Here is a 24422-nt window from a genome sequence, read left to right on the forward strand (position 1 = left end):
TTTAATATTAATAGAGTTCTACTGTTCATCTAATTAAAATCTTAAGACTCTAACTTTGCAAAGAATGAGAGAATTTATCCTCAGTTTCAGGCTGGTCAGAAACTGTCTTCTTTTTAAACTCTGACATAAAGTAGGATTCCTCAGCCTCTAAATTAGCAAATATACGACCAAGATGAGCAAGATGAGCAAAAATATATGATCAAGATGAGCAAGAAACATGTCAATGCACCTGGTCAAGCTCTTCACAATTAGCACGTGGGAGTTGCTCAATAGGCATTACATTCTGATAATAACTGATTTTTTCATAAACGTAACAAATTTACCATATTTCATTTTCTTCCTAGCCAAACTCGTGGTATAAGAGATCCGCATCCTGAACAGACAGAGGCTGACACCTAGCTCTCTTTCAGTTGTTTTTTGTTTGGTTGTTTTTTTTTTTTTTTTTTTTTTTTTTTTTTTTTTTTTTTCACTTGGGTGATCACCTGTGCTTGTCTTGATTCTTGCATTTTCTACTTGTGTTTTCTAAACTGAAACTACAGATGATGCCATAGGTTGAATCTTCAGTGTCCCCCAAGGACCATGTGTTCAATACTCATTCCCCAAGGTGGTGCTCCTGGGAGGTGGTAAAATTTTAAGATGTAGGGCCTGGTGGGGGGTCTTCTTAACAGTAGAGGCACGTGCAGTCTTGAAGGAGATTGCAGGACCCTGGTGTGTGTGTGTGTGTGTGTGTGTGTGTGTGTGTGTGTGTGTGTGTGTATCCCCCCCCCCCCCCATTTATTTGCATCCTAGATATGAGCTGAGCAGTTTGTCACAGGCTACTGCCATGATGTGCTCCCTTGTCACAGGCCCAAAAGCAATGAGACCAATTGATTATGGACTGAGGACTCCAAAACTGAGTCAAAATAACCGTTTTGTCTTTATAAGCTGATTAACTCAGGTATTTGTTATGGTGGAAAGCTGACTATCAGTGTGCAAGTCTAACTTTCCATGTTTTCACATGATTTAATGTGCATTCTTATTTTTTTAAAACTTAACATGAGGTTTATAATAACTGACTTAGGTTCCACCTATTAAACAGAAGCCATCATTTGCTCTTAACTCAGTCTGCATTTAAGCAATTAAACACAATGGGTTAACACTTCTTTATATCCGATCTCACCCAAACTTCTCACCTGAACCCTAATCCTGATCTTTAGGAAGTTGAGATGACTGGGATGGGGATACTTAAGAGCCAATCTATGTAGCATCATCATCATCTGTAGTTTTCAGTTTAGAAAACTTAAGTAGAAAATGTAAGAATCAAGACAAGCACAGATGATCACCCAAGTGGGGAAAGGGAAAAAACAAAAAAACAAAACAAAAAACACTGAAGAGAGCTAGGTAATAGCCTCTGTGTATGCAGGATGCTGATCCCTCACGCCACATCTTTGGGAAAAAAAAATGAAATGCAGTAAATTTGTTACATCCCACTAGGATGATTGGGAAAACCTTCCTGAGGCTCACTTGCATTCATTCATTCATTCATTCATTCATGTGTCCAGAAGACTAATAAGAAAAAGAATCTCTGGTTGCAACCTGGTATAATGCTGGCATGCTATGATCAGGAGAAGAAAGACTGATCTCTGATAGCTGGAAACGCTGCTCCCCCAATCTGAAGGTGGGGTGTCAAGGAAGTTGTCAGAAGCTGACTTCTATGCTGATAAGTGGATGATGACACATAATGGGGGGTGGGAGGCGGGCAAGAATGGAGGAAGGAGGGACTGTATAGAGGGATAAGACAGGTGGGAGGGGTGGGGGGAGAATAACAGAATGAATCAGAAACTATTACCCTAGGTAAAAGTATGATTACAAAACGGTATGCCTATACTTTATGTACAAACAGAGAAACAAGATGTATCCCATTTGTTTACAATAAAAATGCATAAAAAAAGAGAATGAGTAAGAGAATTATCTAGGCACAGGAAAGAAGGCTGCTTTGTGGCAAAGACCCTAAGCATCTCTGAGGACCCTGAGGCTAGAAAAATCATGAAATCAGGTCAAAGAAACTGCAGTTAGCTCAGTATGGCTGGACAGTTGGATGCTCCTGTCCATTGGGGGTGAGGAAAAGAAGATCATGGTTGCAAAATGAGGATGTTTACACAGGAATTAGAGAAAAGAAATTCAAAGTTTATATTAAAGACAATTCCTCCACGATTCATCCACAATTAAATCCTTATCTCATGTGGTTTGATCCTCACATTTTCAGGGCACGTCAGAGACATTACTTTCTCCACATTCTTTCTCTTCCCTGCCTTGTTTACCATGGTGCATCTTTCTTTGGAACATGAAGTAGGAGAGTAACTTCTTATCACTGAAGATTTTCTTTTCTTTTCCTTTCTTCCTTCCATCAGTCATTTCCTTCCATACATCTTTCCTCTGGATCTATAAACATGTTCACAGCTGCTACGGCAGAGACATCTAAAATTTATACTTTCCCTTTGATCCCATAAAATTTAGCTTCTACTTCACTCATTACTCAGGAAACAACTTGGAGTTTACTGACATAAAAGTAGAACATGCTCTTTGATATGGATTTTCCATTCACTTGATGTCCTTTCATAACAAGTTATTGCTCTAAGTCATTGGGGTAGAGGGCAGTAAAATTATGTGTGCTTCTCACAATAGCCATCTTCCCTGCAATCATCACAGGACCAGCTTGCCCCCATAACTTTAGCGAACACACATATTAGGCACAAGAGGCGCCTGGTATAAAAATGTTTATTACTACCCAAAAAATAGTATAAAGGACCCGATTTAATTATGGTGAAAATGCATCCCCATTTTTCAAGACACAAGTAGTTGTTCAAACATTGCACTTTATACTTTTATTATTAGGAGTGATACAAGGGAACACTTGATGATTTACTAATAGTAATCCTATTTATGTAGTTTCCAATTCTATATCTTTAACCCAGAAGCCTGGAGTTGCAACCTTGCATATTTCACAGGCCCTGGAGCTTGGTGAGTCAACCATGGAATTAATTCTCTCTCCTGTTCCCTTCCAGAAACTATTTATTCTCCAGTGTTCAGTTCCAGTAAACGATACCACCTTCCAGATGGTTGTTCAGATGCACTAACTCAGTGTCCCCTTAATACACAATGACCAAGCTCCCTTGAGTCAATATCCTCAGGCCATTTTGAAGCTGCCTACATCTCTCTGCACTGATGGCTATCCAGTTTGGGGCTTCACCATGTCTTATAAGACAAATAAGAGCAAAAGACTCCTGAGGAACTGATGCCTCCAGGTTTAAGCCTCCAATCTTCCCCTTCGTGGAGGCTGAAAGTTTATTCTCAAATATGAACTGATCAGCAACAACAATCCTCTTTCTTTCCTGTGCTTGCCTGGAGTGTACCACTTCCATCTAGACTATTCTCCCATGTGAATATGTCTTCATGTTAATTTCCCAAAACCACTGCTATAAATTTGCCTATAGTAATTTCAATCTGTCAATCATTTTATCCTTCATACCTTACACTTATGCTATGATATTTTACATTCAGTGTATATAATTTTTCTGTCATTGCTCATATCCATCTTTTTAAATATATATATATATATATATACATATGTATGTATATATATATTACTTTAGAATTTCTCCATACTCAATACCTAAAAATAGGGTTTTCTCACCAGGTACTGTGGTGCACACCTGTAATCCCAGTAGCTTGGGAGCCTGAGGCAGGAGGATCACGAGTTCAAAGCCAGCCTCACCAATGGTAAGGCGCTAAGCAATTCAGTGAGACCCTGTCTCTAAATAAAATACAAAATAGGCCTAGGGATGTGGCTCAGAGGTCGAGTTCCCCTGAGTTCAATCCCTGATACCCACTCTGTCCCCCCCGCAAAAAATAACCCACAAGAGTATGGTTTTGCAAAGTCATACATCTGATTTTACACCCCAGGTCTGATGCAGGTTAATGTGAGCCTGGACAAAGTTCCTCATTCCTCTACATGCACCTTCTTCAATGTCAGGAGATGGGAAGCACCTGTGTCCCACTCTGGAGTGAATGGCTCTGGTGAGCCCACCAGGAGACACATTAACTTGGCACAGTTGGGAAGGCACAGGCAGAAGAGGCCTCAGGCCTCCCTCAAGCTCAGGAGAGGTGTGCTTCATGGGGCACGATGGGAGTTGCATGGAAAGAGGCTGTTACCCAGGGAAGAGACCCTGCCCACTTCCAATACACCTTTCCTCTTTATAGAGATTGCAGGGGAATGACCTGTGTATCCAGAGAAAACTCCATCTGGTCTTGGATCTGTGCTACTCAAGAGGGCTGCAAATGAAACTAAGCAGCTGGATGCTTGAGCTCATAGCACCTGGGCCCTTTCTAAGGATAAAGAAAGCCAGCTATTCCTGTGACAGGTGACCCAGAGTAAACCATATGGTTCCCTCAGCAGAAAATTCTGCTTGACTCCTCTTACTCCTGCATGAAATAGAGATACTTATGCACCCATTTCACTGTGTTGTCAGAACCAAATCAGAAAAGGTCTATAAAGAGTAGTCTCTGATACGTATTAGCTGGTTCATAAATGATGCCTCTGTAGTATTGTATTTTAATAAATTACTATTTTTTCAAGGCTGATTCTATAAACAGTGGGGAATATGAATGTGATAATGGTTAATTTAGAAATTAAAGTCAATTTGATCAAGGACATTTCCAGAGGTTCCTACACTCAACCCATTTGGGGGTTAAAATTGGTTGTATATAAGAATATTTTTCCACTAAACTTAATACTTTTCATCTTCTAAAAATAATTTAGAATTATTAAACCATCAATTTATATTGGCTCCTGTCCTACCATTTTACTATAGGTGTTTAAATTTTAATTTAAAATCAGTATTGTTACTTCAACCATGGGTCAGTGAGCAAAGGAAACTGACTAAATACATGGATGTTGGGCTTTCTCCAAAGATAGCAAATGAAGTCACAGCAACAGGAGCGTTCCCCAGAGTTTCAGTCCATGGGAGTAAGGAGCGATTTGAGTTAGAATCTGAGTCACATGGTGGCAGAGAACTCCAAGGAACTGGTACCCACAAGGTATGGTGGTACATGTCTGTAATCCCAGTGGCTCTGGAGGCTGAGACAGGAGGATCACGAGTTCAAAGCCAGCCTCAGCAAAAGTGAAGTACTAAGCAAATCAGTTAGACCCTGTCTCTAAGTAAAATACAAAATAAGGTTAGGGATGTGGCTCAGTGGTCGAGTGCTCCTGAGTTCAACTCCTGGTTACCTGGTCTCCCCAAAAAAGGAACTGCTACCTTATAGTCACTACCATACAGACACCATGAGTCATGCTTAAGTTTCAATAAAACAGCATTAAGTTTACAGCAAGAATACAAGTGTAGTGTGTGAAATTGAGCGAGTAGCTTAATTTCTCTAAAACCCAGTTTACTCTCCAGTAAATGAGTGGTTCAAGGATTAAATTAGAATATATCGCTAAAAAGCCGTAAATAACCATTGCACGTACCATAACTGTTAGCTCTCATTCTGCTGTGATAAATATTTGGCAAGGTAGATGCTCTGAATAAGTAAAGGATGCCACTATAAATATGAAGCATTTTGAAATTTCCTTTACTGATTGTCCATCACATGGCATGTAAGTTCCGCTAAACTCTGTGAACCAATGACAAATTTAAGACTTCCAGGTCCTAGGTTCAAGAATCTTAATCAGGAAAGGATAATTTTTTAAAGGATGATTCTTTTTTCGAGTGTGGTAATTGCAAAGTGAGGAACTAACACATAATTCAGAAGCCAAGCTGGACTGTGGAAGCCAAGAAAGCCAGCAGTTCAGGCGGACAGATGGTGGGAAGCAAGCTGCCCGCTGACTCATCTCTGCCATCCAACAGCTGGAGGGAGCAGAAGCTCGAGTCCTGGACTCTGGCAGACTTGGCTGCTCACCCAGCTCTGCCACTTCCTGTCTATGAGGCTTGAGCACAGCAACAGTTCTAAGCTTTAGTTTTCTCACTTGCAAAGTGGAGAAATGGCAGTGAGCTGGCTGTTTTGAAGAATCATAAACTACTTAGCCCAATGTATATTATAAGCACTCGGGAAAAGCTTTTTAATTCTGGATTTATGGAATTAATGCTCTTAACATTAATACCATTAATATTGTTATTATTCATTATGTATTAATACTGTTATTATTATTCCATAGATCCTGGAAGGAACAGAAGTTTATTGATTATGTCTGGCAAGGTGGGTCCTGGGAACAGCAATAAATATACGAGAACTGTGTGATCGCTGTAGTGTGGTCTCTCCATCAGACAGCTACAACAGTTGCCACAAGTCATTTGACCTCATTTTGCATGGTTTTCCTTTTATGTAAACAAAGTGAAAAGGAACTTAGTTGGGATTACATCAAAAAGTGACAGGCTAATCTTTAGGGGGGAAAGCATTATAACTAAAAAGAGAAATAAATGTTTGCTAGAGGAATAGCAATGGAGTGAAATTGAACAGTCCTGGGTTCTCGTCCGGATTCTTCTGTGTACTAGTTGTGAGAGGCCGGGAAAATTACTGAATTTCTCCAAACCTCAGACTGCTCATCTGATAATTGTAGATCATATTAACTAACTCATTGTTCTGTAATGAAAGAGCTTCTAACAGGATGGTGTGGCTTGAGGTGGACTATCAATAACTCTTAGGTCCCTTCCCCACAAAAAGATATAATAAAATGCCTCATTAAAAGGAGACTAAGTGAAATCTGTGGTTTCTATCTTTTTTTATGTGAAAATACTTCAAACACATTTTATATTCTGGCAGAGGTCTTTACTTTCTCTATTAATTTATGCTGAAGGCATAGCATATTTAAAAATGAATTAGATGGCATATTATTTTTAGGCTAGCAAGAATAGCATTCTTTGGTTTCCTAACAGTTGACTGGTTATACTAAATGGACTACTGTCTCTTATTAAATTCAGGGTGCCCAAATGAAGCATCATCAGTCTAAGCCATAGAAGAAAAACCCTAATATTTGAAAACTGAAATCTAGTCAATAATATTAGATTTGGAAAAAATGCACTCACATATATATACAAATATGTGTTTTTGTCTATCTGTAAAATGTTTTGGTCCCTGAATTAAAGTGGTGAAGTTGAACACTAAAGTCAATATTGACATGAAAAAGGCTTTCCACAAAAAAAAGTCTTTCCTGTCTTTATATCTCTTTACATACCTAAGAAGTCAATTTGAGTTTGCAGCTTGGGTTTTAAAACGTCCCCTTTGATATCTATTTCAGCATGTTGGATAAACAAATACTTACGGTATGCACATCCAAACACCTCGATCCGCATTCCAATTCTGCCCTTGGGGTTCCATTCTAGGGGGATGAAGCGCAGAAACCTAGCTTTGATGGAAGGCTGGAGTCTGTAGTACACCACGCTGTCTGCATTTGCATTTCCTGAAAACCCCTAGAATAAGAGGGAAAGAGGGAAATCAATGTTTCTCTCTGCTGGATGTCCATTTCACTTTGTCACCTGTAATGTCTAAGAACAATGTAGAATTTGCTTTTCTCACTATGAAAAGTGCTACCTTCTTTAAGAAAATCACATGAAAAGTTCTGCTATAATATCTCTTCATCCACAGAATTTACCATGCCTCCAATTTTTCTCTTTATTAAGAGTAGTTTAAATTTCACCATATCCATTGTTATGGTTTAGCTGTAAGGCATCTCTCTAAAAGGCTTCTGTGAGACAATACAGGAATGTTCAGAGGCCAAATGATTACACTATGAGAGCTGTAAGCTGAGCAGTGGATTAATCCATTATGTGAATGGAATACTAGCTGGTAACTGTAGGCAGGTAGTGTGTGGCTGGTGGAAGGAATTCACCAGGGGCATACACTTAGGGATTACATCTTGCACTTTGCGCTTTCTCTCTCCCTCTCTCTCTCTCTCTCTCTCTCTCTCTCTCTCTCTCTCTCTCTCTCTCTCCCCTCCACCACCCCCTCTCTCTCTCTGTTTCCTGACTGCCATAACCTGAGCAGCTTTCCTCTACCCACTCTTCTGGCATGATATTCTACCTCGTCTCAGGGTCAGAGCAAAGGAGTCAGCCAACTGTGGACCAAACCTCTGAAACCATGAGTCAAAATAAACTTTTCCTCCTCTAAGTTGTTCTTGTGGGATATTTTGGTCAGAGTGACCAAAAGCTGACTAACATACTCCCATGAACCAGCTTACAACTATGATGTCTCAATAAAAACTTCTGTAAGTTGCAGATTAAATCTAAAAGCTTGGTTTTGTCCCTGGCAGCTAACACAACAGCACACAAAAAAAAAAACTTTGGAAAAAACATTCTTCCAGGATTGAAAATCATCAAGTGATTCAGCAAAGTCACTCGCAAGGTTGATGAATGGGTGGAGTTATTTTGTGTTTTAGGTTTGCACTTTCTCATCCCACTCATTAACATAAACAAAAGCATCATCCCAACATCCAGGTAGGAACCACACACTGATAACAGGTGGCCAAGCTTTATCAACACACTACCAGTTATACACATTCAAAATTGTTAAGGGAAACTGGAGAGAGTAAGAATTTGTAAAGACTTGATTAGACCTACAGACTCTAGAATTCAAAAACTCGAGAGAACTCTAGAAGGATGCTAAGCCAGCACAAATTGCAGATGAGGAAACCGAAGTTCAGAAAGGTGAAGAATACCTCTGATGTTGGCAAGACTATAGTGAGCCAGTCCCACAGAGCAGAAGCAACCAAGAAGTCTACAGCGACTGGTCCCTGTGAGTTCACAGGAGATTTCAAGGGAGTTTGTACGGAGTGACAGGCAGGAGTTCATTAAACGTGGTGGAGAATGAGCATGCGCAGTATAGAACTGAGTGACCACCTCCAAGGAGAACGGTGTATCTTTCCCAGAGTCTGGGTTTTTTAGAGTTTGGGGTCCATTTGTTCTTGCCTTATTCTTCCATACCCCGCTTTGTGATTGCTATGTGTGGGTCATGATGACCTGGTCACAAGAGATTCTTAAGGGGTTATAATTAACTCTGGCTAGGGGAGGTTTGTCATGCCAGTTCCCGTTTTCCCCGTGTTTGTCTGCTTTGATAAGGTTTCTCATGATTCCCAGTCCTATCACTTCTGGGCTCACTTTGATATATAAGCTTGACATCCTCCCTCAATGTCATCGCCCTTTATTTTCCTGCCCTACTCACCTGCTCATGGCTGACTACCTACCTCACAAAACCACCACAGAGAACGAGCAGGAGCTACATTACAGATCAGGATACCCCACCTGCCACACAGCTCACCTGCGCACCTTACCTCCCACAGCACCCAGCTCGAAGCCACTGTTGTTCCTCCCACAAGGCACACTGTAGGACTTCACAGCGGGCGAAGTCGGCTGGAAGCAGGAGCCATTCTCCACCACAGACATTCCATGTTTTTTTCTCCTCTCCTCTGCCTCCTTCAATCCTCTCCTCTTCGTTCTTTCTCTCCTGCTTTCTTTTTAAAACCTTAACCTCATGTGTAGGAATGACCAGGACTAATGCTACTACATATGAAGACCCCCAACGGCTACCTCATGTGCATTGCCCAAGGCAGAGGCAAGGACTTCAGGAGCACCAAGACCCAAGAGTCTGCTCCTTGGTCTACTTCTTTATTTCACAAACATCGCTTTACTAGCATGTATCAAAATATTTTCTACAACATTAAAAATAAGTTGGGTGTTTCATAACCAATTTGATTTCCTTTAGCGATCAATTCTCTACCTCCTGTCTGCCCCTAAGTGCCCCCACACACTCAGATTTAAGGCTTATACACCATAGGCACATCTTTGATGATACCTCCAAATTATAAAAAATCTGGGCATCTCTCTCCATCTCAGGTATGACCACCCAGTTCCACAAAGTATCATCTCACCAGAAATACCTCCAAGGCCTCTTCTTTATCTTTTTTGTTCTTCTGTTCCCTACCAACACCCATACCCCAAAGTTCTTCCCCTATGAACAGCCAGTAGGATTTATAAAGGTAAATTAAATGATGCTACCCCACTGCTTTCTTTACCTTCTGGACAAAATTCAAGCTCTTTCCAAACATAACACCTCCATTGTGATTTAGCCCCACTGAACCTCCCTGAGCAAGCCCAGCTCAATCCTGTTAGGACCTGTGCACCAGCAGTTGGCTCTGTCTGAAAGGTTCCCCAGATCCTTGCACAACCAGCTCTTCCCATCATTTCAAGTCTTACCTAAAATCTGACCACCTGGGACAGGCTCTTTGCCATCCCAGCTCTGAAGCAGGGCACCTGGCACCCCATGTCAGATCTCCTTGTTGCATTTTCTCCGTTTCCTTCCCTGCGGGGAGGTCTTCTCTTATTTGTTATTTTCTCCTAGGAGGCACGCTTAATAAAGCAGGAACTCTATGTCCTTCCATCTGTATTACTGAGAATGCTGCTTGGTTTAAAGTGGTTCTTCGTATTAGTTGGATGTTTATGTTTGGGAAAAACTGGGCTTAAAACGAAGTTCAAAAGGTTTCCCAATCACGGGGCCTCTCCAAGCATGCCACCCAGTGATGTGAAATGTGCCCTGGACTGCCCATGACGGGGACAATCATCCAGCATGTCTCAAGCATATTTAGTCACAGAAATGACGACACCTCCCCCCATTTTATGATTGTTATTGATTTTGTTGTTGTTTTGCACAGCATATTGTTTCCCAGAACATAATAAATAGAACACTGTTAAATTCCAAAGATACTTGGACTCTGCTAATCAGCCCTTTCTAGGAAGTTGTCTTGTTCTACTGGTCAATATCTTTGACTGAGGGTTTGGAAAGAAAGATTCACTCTTCCACATTGTACTCCCACTCCTACCTCCGTAACACCATGGTCTTCAATTCTGTGGAAATCATGAATGTTTGCCTTAAAAATTCCATGTTCATTTATTCTAATTTTTCTTTTCTTTGCTGTGGGGCACTGTTCCCCAAACTTGGACAACCCAATACAATGTCCAGTGTTCACACCATGACCATCATTTTTGACTGTTGTTGTTGTATGTGTGTGTGTGTGTGTGTGTGTGTGTGTGTGTGTGTGTCCATGTCTCCAAAAGCTCTCCATATCAAGGTAATGGCAGCCAGGTTGAGAACCTGGTCTGTAGACATCCAGTTCGAATCCACAGCAACATGCTATCTAATAAGACCCTTTTATACATTTGATTTCAGTTCCCTCCTGCTTCTGGTTGCCTAAGACAAATCCTAATTATCAATCCTTGCCAAGTTACAGCTGGATGATTAATTAGCTAACACTCCAAAAGATCTCACTTTTTTTTTCCAAAATGAATGTTAAGTTCATAGATTTAGATAGATGTCACTGACATGATTTCAGCATCTTAAGATATTAAGGGAAAAGATGCAGAGTAACAGTGATAATAGGCACCTAAGTAGAACGGGAGGTCTATGAATGGTGACTTTGGCTTTGTAAGACCTGATTGATTTATGAGCTAAATGAATTTTGAAAACATGAAGAGCTATAAAATATGTATTTAGGTTTTTTTGGGTTTTTTTGTTTGTTTGTTTGTTTGTTTGTTGGCACTGGGTATTGAACCCAGAGGTGCCTAACCACTGACCCACATCAGCCATTTTTTTTTTTTTTTTTATTTTGAGGCAGGGTCTTGTTAAGTTGCCAAGGTTGGCTTTGAACTTGTGATCCTCCTGCCTCAGGCTCCCAAGTTGCTGGGATTACAGGAATGTGCCTTTGTGCCCAAATAAAATACATATTTTGTATAAGTAACGAAAGCATCTTTATTGGCATGTTGAAAATTTTTAAGTTATACTAAACTTTTGTGAAGTTGAGGATATGAGACTTAAAGCACATTTCAGTCAAATCTGAGTTTTTAAATGGACAAGTATTAATTTTATAATAATTAGTAAAATAAATATATACACAGACATAGGAAGGATATACAGTGGTACAACAGGGAGAAGCATCAGTTAGCATCCATCTGGCTACCTTCAATAACCTTTGAAGGTCAATGTCATTTGAAAAAAATCATTATTATTTGTTAAATTAAATTGATAATATTTGCATTATTTTGCTCCAATTTTTGGAAATTTTAAGTACTTAAGATAGTCAAGACTGGGATTTCAATATGTAAGGGGAAATTTTTCAGAATGTGTGTGAATGAGGCATGGGATTGACACTACATTACTTTATAAATGGAAGTCGGAAGCATGCTTCCAGGTTTCAAGTGTATCTCCTTTGCCTACCCAGACTTTCCTCAATTTGTTGTTTCATAAAGAAATACATGAATTCAAATGTTTCCTTCTCTTTGTGTGCACCCATGTGGTGCTAGAGATTGAAGCCAGGGTCTCATACATACTACCACTGGGTGACATCCCAGCTCTCTCTCTTTAGAAGATTTTATTGCATGAACATTTATGTATTCTTTCAAGGATTCTGAATTGTAGTGTAAGCCAGAAATAATTAAGTTACTTTTTAGAAATGCTAAATCTAAAATACTTTTTAGTATCTAAAAATACTTTTTAGATTTCAGGGTCCCTCACCTCACAGGTCATATCTGCAGGAGGGGGACGGCGGGGGGGCTGCAATCTACATTTCTAATACACACCAAGTTAATTTTATGTCTTAGTCTTTGGCTCCTTTTTTAAACATTCTTCTGGTTTGCAGATAAATCCTGTTCTTTCACCCTCCCTATTTTACATCAAATCTATTCAAAAAAGGAAAATATTTTAGAAGAGTTCGCTAGGGTTAACCTCCAAGGAGAAGTAAGTAATGCCCATTTACAATGCTATAACAAAATACCACTATCTGAGTAGCTTATAAAACAGAAATTTATTTCTTATAGTTCTAGATCTGAAGGCTGAGAAGTCTGAGCTCAAGATTCTGGCAGATTTGGTGTCTTGTGGGGAACCGTTTCCTGGTTTAAAGAAAGCTGCCATCTTGTGGTCTCCACACATTGGTGGAGGGGGCAAAGGGGCTCCCGTGGGCCTATTTTATAAAGGTGGTGATTCCATTCCCAGGAGTCTCTCTGGACCTAATGTCTTCCTAAAAGACCCCACCCCTTAATAACACTGCCTTGGAATTTAGGATTCCAAAGTTTGGAAGAAGGTACACGTGCCGACTATATACGCAGCAAATGTATCCTAGGTTATCAATTTAAATATCTTCAACATGAAAGTTTGTGGCTCAGCGTCAGATGCAGCTGAAATGTATTACAGAGCTTGAATATTTGCAACAATCCTGTGAAGTGGTTATTTTCGTACCCACTTTACAACTGAAGAAAATGAAAATTATAGAGGTTATGTGCCTGAAGTCACTCAGCTAGAAAGTGGCAGAGCAAGAATTTAATTCCAGGCTTTTCTGATTCCAAAGCCCATAATTTAGCTAAGTCATCGACAGGCCTCACTCCAACAGAACATGAAAGAAAACAACCTAACCGAGGAAATGTGATATGTTATCTGAGGCTCTTCTCCTTTTTCTCATATTTTATATTAAAAATCTTTTACACATTTGAGAATAATACAACTTAGATTATTGCCGAACAGGGACTCAGTTCTACCAGCTGACTTTTACAGGCAAAAGATTATTCTATTAAGCTTTACATTTTCTCAAAATTACTAGAGTAGGATAAAAATAAAAGACAAAAATATTCAGTAATCAATAAGTCTCTTGCATAGGAATAGCAACTTCCTAATAGGTGCAGAATGTAAGAGAATGTGTCATATCATCAAATATGTGAAACATCTAGAAGTAAAATTAAGGTGATATGTCAGACATGATAAAAATCAAAAAGCCTTCATTGTATTTTTTCTTTTCCTTTAGACTTGATAATTTTGAAACTCAATGAGATGGCCATAGATGATTTAGAAATGTATTCTGTTCAAGATAATTCATGAAGCTAATGCATTAAAGTTTCTCACAGGATTTTAAGTATTTCCTAAGTGATTCTAAAGTTTATGAAAAGGTACAATTGCACTAATTTCTTTTTCAGATGTTAATTGAACAACTCATGTATTTGGGTACCTTTTTTACTTTTTTATAAAATTTTGTATACAAATGTATTTTATACATTATATAAACATATAATATAAATAATAAATGTATGTATAAATGGTATTTTTATGCATTTTTGCTAAGATGTATAAAAGAAGATACACACATGGCAATTTATGAGAAGATCTAAAACATCTCTACAATAAATCAGAAACATGGGATCAGTTACACACACTTACATAGAAGACCACAATTACATATAAGCTGGTCCAACTCCAGCAAAAACAGCAGCCTCAGTAGAAATTTAACACAACAAACAGGCAAACATGAAAATATTCCTGTCATAACTGGTCTCAGTTATGATGACAAGTCTCGAGACCTCCATGTGACCTACCCATGACCTGCTCCCAAATATGACTCATTTTGACATAGCTAACATACAGATATGAAGTAAATCACAGCAACATGCTGTCAAACTGAAAACACTTCTTCATTGTATGATGTCAGTTATAAATCTTTGCTAAGTGTGTCTCCCCAGAGGTTATCTAGCATGGAAAAGGGCAAAGGGAAAGTAAAGAAAAACTAAGTCCTAAAAAAATGGGTAATCTGCAAACATAAACCTAGATAAGAATAACTTTAAACATATGTTGAACAAGACACGAAACCATATCTCTAAGAGATGACGCCATCTTAAGTGTGAATGTACCTGTTTTGTTGAAATACAGAAATTGCAATGAGGTCAATCAACTTAAAATGTTTTGATCATCACAAAATCTAAATTTAAAACTAAATTTTCAAAACTATAGAGAGTAGAATTCTGTTAATATAAAATCAATTTCTATCACCCTTCAGAAAATATTCAACATCTTTAAAATACTTATTTGAAGAACCATCTTTTGTTTTCATTGCTGAGGATGGGACCCAGGGCCTGGGGTATGCTAGTTAGCCCTCTCCCACTGAGCTACCTCACCCTCCTGGGGCATGATTAGCAACAGTTCAGTGAGGAGAACCAGTCATTGTATTGGAATCTATGGAGACACAAGGTTGTAAAATTCCTTTTAAAATAGAAAGGTTTGAATTTTCAAGACAGAAAGATCAAATGGCAAGCAGAGGAAAAGCTTGTGAAAGGTACAAACTTGGCTGTGGTCCCTAACTATTGTTGAAATACAGCAATAAATTGTTATAAGGAGATACACATACAGGTCATAAAGATGACATTTATGTTAGGGTATTACAGGGAAAAATGTGTGGAAGGCGAAATCTTTATTGAGATGGAAAATAACAGTTAGCTACTATTATGGTAGTGCTAGACTGGAAACATCTGGACGAACCCCCTGCAGGAGTGAAAAACGGGGAGGGAGCTAAAAAGACAATGGAATCCGAAATGTCCATGATCTGATCGAAGAAGAAAACCCAAAGAGGTGCTCCCACCATTCAAGGGTTTTTCTCTGTAGAGATGACTCGAGGATTCCTGGAGAGGACAAACAGAAGCCCGGCCACCTCACTAGATTAGAGAGCAAACCCTGGTCCCGATCCCTGAAGGATGATCCCTTGTCCATTTCTACATTTTAAGTCAGAGCTCAGAGGACCCGCAATTTAGATAGAGGGTAAGGCAGAGACGCGTGAGCCCTCACAGAACAGAGGTCAGCTCTGCATCTTCTCAGTCTATGAACTTGTAGCAAGATGGTCAGTGCAATTCAATGCTCCTTGTTGCCTGCAGAAATAATCAAAGTAAACTCTTATAGAAAGGCATTCCTCTAGGCCTCAAGTTATCTGTTTAACCTCTCTTATATAATGTTCAACACAAAACAATAAAACTTCAGGAAAAAAACTGTTCTCAAAGGGAAACTTGTCTTGACTCTATATAGACATATGTGTATACGTGCACATTGACGCACACGTGTGTCACATATACGTGCACACACACACATATCACTCTATTCAATTTCAAGAAAAACTAGACAGAGCAGAATAACTTTCCTTAGATCCCTCAGAGAACTGAGGTTTCATGGTACTATGGAATGAATTATATCCTCTCAAAATTCATATGAGATGGCGCTTGTACATGGAGACTTTGAGAGATAACTAGATTTAGATGCATGGTGAGGATGCCCCCCCTAAGAGAATTAGCACCCTTCTAAGAACAAGAAGAGACACCTGACCTCTTTTTTTCTCTCCATACCATTAAGGAGACTGTCAGAAAAGCAGATACTTCAAGCCAAAAAGAATGCCCTAATGAGTAACCAAACCAGCCAGTACCTTGATCTTGCACTTCCCAAATTCCAGAACCATGAGAAATAAATGCCTGTTATTTAATCTACCCAGTCTATAGCATTTTGTTATTGTGCCCCAACCTGATTAATACACATGACAAACCACCACCCTGAAATCTGGAGGGATGAGATCAGACCAAGAACCTGAGCCAAGATCTGCCTATCTGGAACAGAAGACACTGGCGAATAAAGAATCATATGTGGAAATTTCAGTGAACTGCTAGAGGCTAACAGAAGAGTGAGAAAGTCCTCACAATCACACCTTAGAGAAGCCCTAACATTTCTGTGGGCTTTGCCTCTTGGAACACTTCCATGTTTTCTGTGAGGATTAGGGAAAGATCTTCTCCTGGTCAATCAGAGAGAAGGCACAAGTAATCAGTGTGGCGGGCGAAACCCGGGGCCCAGGGTTACGCCACGTGCATCTAAAGATGGTGACTGGCAGAGAGCAAACAGCGTCCTGATTATGCCTGGAGAAAGGCGGGAAGCGTTTACAATTGGCTGTATGATAATCAGTTCAGCCGCCTAGCGCGTGGACAGATATACTTTACATGTATGCTTGAGCGAGTGATCGCTTGACCTTTAACAGGATTGGATGGACATATCTGGTTACAATTGCTTATGCGTGAGACTGCTTATATATTGAGGGTGTGTTATTTGAATAAACAGGAAGCTGCTTCATGAACTTCGGAAGAGTACGTGTCTTTTGTCCCGCTGGTCGGGCCGAAAGAGCAAGAAGCGGCACGAGACGCTTGAAGCAACCCGGGCTAGGAAGCGGCTGTTTTCAGTAAATCAGTGTGAAATGTGCCCAGAGTATCCTCCATAACCAAAGCCTACTGTCCCAGGGAAAAGACTTTTCCAGAACCTGTCCCAGTTAGGGGAGGATACCCCTCCCTCCCCAGTCTCCCAACCCCTTCTGTCTCATCCAAGGGAGAAGGAGTCAACAGCAGTCAGGACTCCAAGAAATAGCCTGGAAACTCAGGAGCCAAAATGGGGGAAGGGGTAGAGGAACACATACTGGACAACACTTGGAAAGGTCACAGTTCTGAGATAAAGGCCCCCCAAAACACCAATGCTTAGTAGGAATAGTGCAGCTGCTAACCCTCCCTCACATTATACCACCACACCAATAAGACCCCCATGATGATATTAGCAGGTACCACCAGAAAGAGCTGAAAAACACAGACTGTCTCTGAAGACAGAAACAAAAACAAGAGCACTAGATGAATCTGAAGCCATGTATCTGACACCTAACCCCTGCAGCAAACATTAAATATATTCTAATTCCTAGTCAGGTTAATATAAAACCTCACACTAAGGACCTTACTGAAGACAACATGTCCAATGCAAAAAAAAAAAAAAAAAAAAACATGACAAAAAGGAAGAAAAAACAGTCTGAAAAGACAAAACCATCATCAAAACCAGACTCATATATACTACAGATGTTGGAATTATCACTATGAGTTTAAAACAACTGATTCATATGTTGAGAGTTCTAACAGAAAAAAGGGGTCAACATGCAAGAACAGATGGGTAATGTAAACAAAAAGATGAAAACTCAGAGGATCAAAGGGGAATGTTAGAAATAAAAACACCATAGCAGAAGTAAAGAATGCCTTTGATGGACACATCAATAAACTCAGCATGGACAACGGGAACATCAGTGTAGTTGATGAGAAGATGCAACTTCTCAAAGTATAATGCAAAAAGAAAAATATGAATAAAAGAGACTATCTAAGAATCAGGACAATTAGAAAAGTTGGAAAACACACATAATTGGAATACCAGTGGAGAATGAGAAAAGTAAGCAGAAGAAATATTTGAAGTTATAATGGTCAATAATGCTCCAAAATTAATGACATATGCCAAGCTATAGATCCAGGAAGCTCAGATAATATCATTCAAGTTAAAAACCAAACTACGAACTACACTGAGTCAAAGCATATTCAACCTATAGAAAACCAAAAACAAAGAGAACATTTTCAAAGAAGCCCAAGTCTGGGGTGGTGGGGAGAAAAATCGAAAAATAGAGAATGCATTCCAACTTGTTCTGTGATGTCAGGATAACCTTGATAACAAAATCTGACAAGATTTTTCAAGAAGAAAAATAAAAGCCAAACTCACTCATGAACATAGATCCAACAATCTTTAAATCATTGCAAAGTGATTTTAGAATACAAAAATACAGAAAAAAGATAGTGAATTATGCCTTAATCAGTTTCTTCAAAGAATGTAAGGATTAACATTTAAAAATCATTTCATGTAATTAATCACATTAAAGAAAATACCAGCTTCTCAACAGATGCAGAAAGTGTTTGACAAAATCTACTATCCACACATAATTTCTCAGGCAAGCAGAGAATTTCCAACTCTGTAAAGGGTCTATACAAAAACCTTACAACAATCATCAGAAGTAATTGGAAATGCTGAGAGCTGCTTTAAGTTCAGAAATGAGACAAGTATGTCCTGTATGAACTCTTTCATTCAACATGTAGTGAATACACCATTTTGTGGAATTAGGCAAGAAAAGTATTTAGCAGCTAATCTAGATTGAACAGGAATAAATAGCACTACCATTATCCATAGTTTGTACAATAGTGTATATAGAAAATTTTGAATAACCTATACAGTGCACTTGTTAAGTCTGCTGAATGAAAGTCTATACATAGAGTTGAATTTTTTAAATGACATTATTTACATTAGCATCAAACCACATTATTTACCCATAGAAGAAAACTAATGAAATATGTTCAGGACCTAGAAAATTATAAAATATCATTGAGAATAATTTAGAAAGTAGAAGATTCAATATTGAAGAGAAGTTAATAATCTTCAAACTAATATTTAGATTCAATCAATCAAAATCAAAGTAGAAGGGGATGTATTTAAATTTAGATATACAAATTTATAAACCAGTATATATTTTTATGTAGAAATATAAAGGGACAGGAATCACCAAGATATTAATGAATAAAAACAAATTTGTAGCCAAGCATGGTGGCACATGTTTGTAGTCCCAGTGACTCGGGAGGCTAAGGTAGGAGGATGGCAAGTTTGAGGCCAACCTCAGCAACCTAGCAATACTCTCAGCAATTTAACAAGATCCCATCTCAAAATAAAATATAAAACCAGACACAGTGGCACATGCCTGTAATCCCAGCAGCTTGGGAGACTGAGGCAGGAGAATCACAATTCAAGGCCAACCTCAGCAATTTAGGAAGGCTCTAAGCAACATGGCAAGACCCTGTCTCAAATTTAAAAAAAAATTTTTTTTTTAAATAGCCAGGGATGTAGCTTTGAAGTTAAGTAACCCTGGCTTCAATTCCCAGTACCAAAACAAAGCAGAATAAAATATAAAAAGGACTGGGGTTGTAGCTCAGTGGTAAAGCACCCTTGGGTTCAATCCCCACTACCAAAAACCAAAAGCAAATTTGTGGGATTTTTCAAAACTGTATACCAAGTCTTATAATATTATAAGGAATAAGAAAATGCCATAATGACAAAAGATTACTAAAATGGATCATTAGAACTGAACAGAGAAACCCCAAACAGATTCAGCATATATGGACAGTGGAATTTTTTACAATGTTTGCAACACAGAACAGTGTTGGGGAGACAGTAACTATTTTTAATATATGGTGATGGGTCAATTGGATATCCACACTGGAAAAAAGAGAATTTTTAAAAGGTCATATGCTACCTTAAATCACATCAGAAATGAATTCGAGGAAGATTCTAGACATAAATGTGAAAGGCAAAACAATAAATAGTTACTAGCTGACAATGTAACTGAATATATTCACTACTTTGAGGATCACAAAGATTTCTTAAATATGGCACAAAAGCCCTAGCCATAACAGGAATTTTATAAATTAGAATATTCTAAGAATTTCTGTTCATCTAAAGATGTTGTAGGAGAAGCCACAGAATGCCAGACCTGTTTTTCAGTATCCAAAATACAGGGAGAACCATAAGAAAAAGACAAAAAAAAATGTCTATGTAGGTACCATATCTTGAAATGGTTTCCAATCTTATTAGTCATGGGATATTTCAGATTAAAACCAGTGTAAGAGTTCTGCACAGATCAAGATAGCTAAAACTAAACAAGAGAAATTATAAAAGTTAAAACAAAGGAAAACAATATCAAGTGTTGCCAGGATTGTCAAGTTGGGGCTGCGGGTGTAGCTCAGTGGTTAAGCATAGCCCTAAGCCTCTGTGAGGCCTGTCTTCAAGTCCCTGCACCAAAAATAATCCAGTTTATTTTCAAAAAGAACGTGGAGCAAACAGAATTTTGGCACACTGCTCTTGAGAGTGTAAATGAATACAGTCTCCATAAAAATTATTTCACATTTTCTACTGAAGTTAAACATACATATATTTCAAGAGTTGGCAATTCCTCTGCAAAGAACGTGCCCAACAGAAAAGCAGGCGGTTTTCCAGGTACCAAAAGACATGCCCATGAACATTCCTAAAGTAATATCCATAAAAGTCCCATTTGCATGTCCGGTTGTACAATAGATAAATAACTGGAATATATTCTACAATGAAATATTCTGAAGCAATAAAAACAAATCAGTGAACCTGTACACAACAACATGGGTGCATTTCACAGGTCTAATGTTATCCCAAGAAGCCAGGTGTAAAAAGGTTGATATTGTTGGATTCCTTTGTGTCTAATTCAAAACAGGCAAAACAAATCTACAGCATGTGAGGTCATGGCAGTGACTATTTCGGGGGAGGGGGAGGGAGGATGCACAGAGAGGGCAGGATCCAAGGGTTGGAGACCTGCAGTACTCTTGGCCTGTGACCTTCACATATTGGTTCTTTGATAATTCAATCAATTGCATACAGAAGTGTTTTCATCTTTTTCTTGATATGTGTTGTATTTCACTCTAAAAAAATTAAGTGAAAATAATCAAGCTAACTATGAAAATGAAATAACTCCTTAACACGTTAAAAGGTAGTTCAGTGAAGACGATCAAGATTTAAATTTTTGCAAGTATTTATCTGAAACAACAAAAAAAAAGACACTGAAGAATACCTCATTAAAATTATATTTTTCACTTTGTGCTTTTCTATAGATCATTAAGAACACCATGAAAAATACCTTTCAACTTCGGATTTTAGATATCATAATTTATCATGCATTATACCATAAAGAGCTCCATTAACATCTTTCATTTTTCCATTAAATATTGCAAAGAATAATGGCATTCTTATGACCATTATCATTAAAATAACTATTGTTCAGTGCTGAAAGAATACTACTGAGTTCCCCATTAGGGACATTATGAAATTTAAAGTAAATGATTTCTCACTCACCTCTACATTCTATTAATGTTTTTATACAGTCATTCTAATGTATTGATTAGCTTTCAGAAGGCTTCAAAATGTCATTTACTTATTAAATGAATCGTTAATCATTTTCCCAAGTGGAAATTTAAATATGTGTCTTAGAAAGATTTTTTAAATCAACCAATCTTTCCAAGCAGATTAAAATAAAATACCTACTTCATTATACTTAATTTGAAAAATTGGAATGCTCAAAAATTTGGATCGAGTGAATCAGCCTATGGACATCACAGAATCTGTGGCTCTCATTTCAGCCTCTAAAGTCACATGTCAGTTAATATTTGTTAATGATAGTATTAATGTACATCACACATACTTTAATATGTGGTTTATATTGTGATATACTTTAAACACTACACACATTTTTTAGCTGGTGACTGCTGCATCACATACATCCTGACTCACATGCATGTTCATAAAAGCTAAATATTGGTGGATGCTGGGTAAACTCTGATGTGTGCCTAATTCCAACTTTGATATTTAACAGATACAAAGATTCATGATCTCCATAGTGTTCTTTTTAAACTTGCAGGTGACTTTAAATTTTACCAAATATTTTTAGACTACACAGACAAAAATATAATGCTGTGTTTTGAGGGGATGTTTGAACTTAATATTCTGTACAATTTGGTCATACAATTAAGGTTTAATTCCACAGAAAGTCAAGACAGACTATTTTACTTGGTAATAACATAATCGAGGAGCAAAAAAATATCCAGGCTTTCTTAACATATTCTCTACCAAAGAGACAAACTCATCTGTCCTCTGGGAGCAGAGGGTGAATAAATTCATCTGTAGACACTGAGTTAGAGAGACTGGCGCAAAATTTTGTTTCAATCAATAATAACACCTGCCTACTTGCATTGCGTTTTGAAATACTGCCAGATGTAAAAACAAACCAGTAAATGTCTCACATACCCCTGGGTAACTTGATATAGATAAATGGAACAAAGAACACAGAAAACCTAAACGTTTTAATGCATGTGCTCCATTTTTAATGCTAAGGTGTCTAAGGCTGGGGAGATGCTCGGCATAGATGACACAAACTCATTTATTTCACGTTCAAACAAACAAACTCTTTCATCTGCACAGACAACTTTTTTCAAACGCCAACTCATTACTCCAGTATTGAAACAACACCACCTTAACACCCTCCCCATAAACAGAAGTTAAGGTAAACTATCCAGACCTCTGGTCCAAAGACTGGAGTGCGACCTCAAAAAACAAGACAGTCCTGGTTCTTACGAGGTGGGGATCTATCACTGAACTGCTGGGGAGACTTGAATTAGAGAAATCCTGATTTCCTCCTCCATACATAGAGGATCAAAAAACTTCACAAGTTTGAAGTAGGAATCGAGTGAAGGAGATCAACATCTGCCTGTTTCATAATGAGCCTCCATAAAGTACAGCTGCGGCCGTGGTGTCGTGCTGACAGCCTTCTTGGTGTGATGCGTTCGCAGGCACCTTATTAGCCTGATTCTGAATCTCATTATTGGGGCTTAAAACCCAAGCCACCCAGCTAGACAGTCAGAGAGAAATAGCAGCTCCTCTAAAAGTACTTTGATCAAAGTGACAATTCTATTTGGGAAATAAAGCCAACTTATTATTGAAAAAAGCTTCTTATTCAAATGTAGGTGACAATTTGTATCTCTTTTCTTTTTTTGCAGTGCTGACGATTGAACCCAGAGCCTAGTACATGCTAGGCAAGCAAGCACTCTATCACACAGTTACACACCCAGTCCTTTGAATGTGTGTGTGTGTGCATGTGTATGTGTCCAATGTATATATATGCGTATATAAATTATACACATACATATATATACATACATATATATGTATGTACTGAAGATGGAACCCTGGGGCACTTTAACACTGAGCCACAACCCCAACCCTTTTTTTTTTTTTCCTGTGGTGCTGGGGATTGAACCCATGGCCTTGTGCTTGCAAGGCAAGCACTCTACCAACTGAGCTATATCCCCAGCCCCAGCCCCAGCCCTTTAAATATTTTATTTAGAGACAGGGTGTCATCAAGTTGCTTATGGTCTCACTAAGGTGCCCAGGTTGGCCTCAAACTTGTGATCCTTCTGCCTCAGCCTCCTGATTTGCTGGGATTACAGGCATGAACCACCACACCTGGCTGCCTTGACAATGCCAACACAAAGCATATCAAGAAAATACTTCCCAGGAAAGTTGAACGAAAATAGTTTTAATTTCTTTGACACAGAGCTTTATTTCCTTTTTAACTGGTTTGTCTTCACATAATAAATTTTGAAAATTATACTTTAGTGGGATAATTATAGCACCATGCACCAAGAAGTAGTTCTGAAATATCCATAGTTTCCATTTCAATGCAACCAAAATTGGTTGATCAACATATTTCAAAGGTGTTTGATCAATTTAAAGATAGATAACTTACAGATATTTATATGCACCTTCTGAAGTCAGTTTATAAAGTATATTGCAAATGGATATTGTGTTAGCATCTTAAAGTCTGCTTATTTGAATTTTAAGAAACTACTTTACCTATAAAGTATTACCTATAAATATACAGAGAAGCTATAAGTATTTCCATAAAGAACCAACTAAAATGCCAGGCTGTTCTCTACAGACAAAGGAATTAAAATGAACCAGTCTGAGGACAAACTCTATCAGCATCCCAAAGGGACAATATTGGGCTCATTGTTTTCTACTTAAATGATATTTATCTCAATGCCACATGCAGAATAGAGTCTATTGCTCCATACGTTCAAATTTTCCTTTGAATTCTTTCAGAACAATCACAGATTTTTAGGCCACAAATGTAATAATAATGAATAAAA

General features: G+C 38.4%; 1 protein-coding gene across 1 annotated transcript in view; it reads right to left on the reverse strand.

Moving 5' to 3' along the window:
• The window catches only part of CNTNAP4 (contactin associated protein family member 4), a 246845-nt gene that overhangs the window by 103147 nt on the left and 119276 nt on the right, over nucleotides 1-24422 (reverse strand). The window contains exon 4 of the mRNA XM_079118280.1: nucleotides 7295-7442. Within this exon, the coding sequence (XP_078974406.1) occupies nucleotides 7295-7442 (148 nt within the window). The remainder of the gene's footprint in view (nucleotides 1-7294; nucleotides 7443-24422) is intronic.

Source organism: Sciurus vulgaris, assembly GCF_902686455.1.
Source record: "Sciurus vulgaris genome assembly, chromosome: 17".
In the NCBI taxonomy this organism is placed as follows: Eukaryota; Metazoa; Chordata; class Mammalia; order Rodentia; family Sciuridae; genus Sciurus; species Sciurus vulgaris.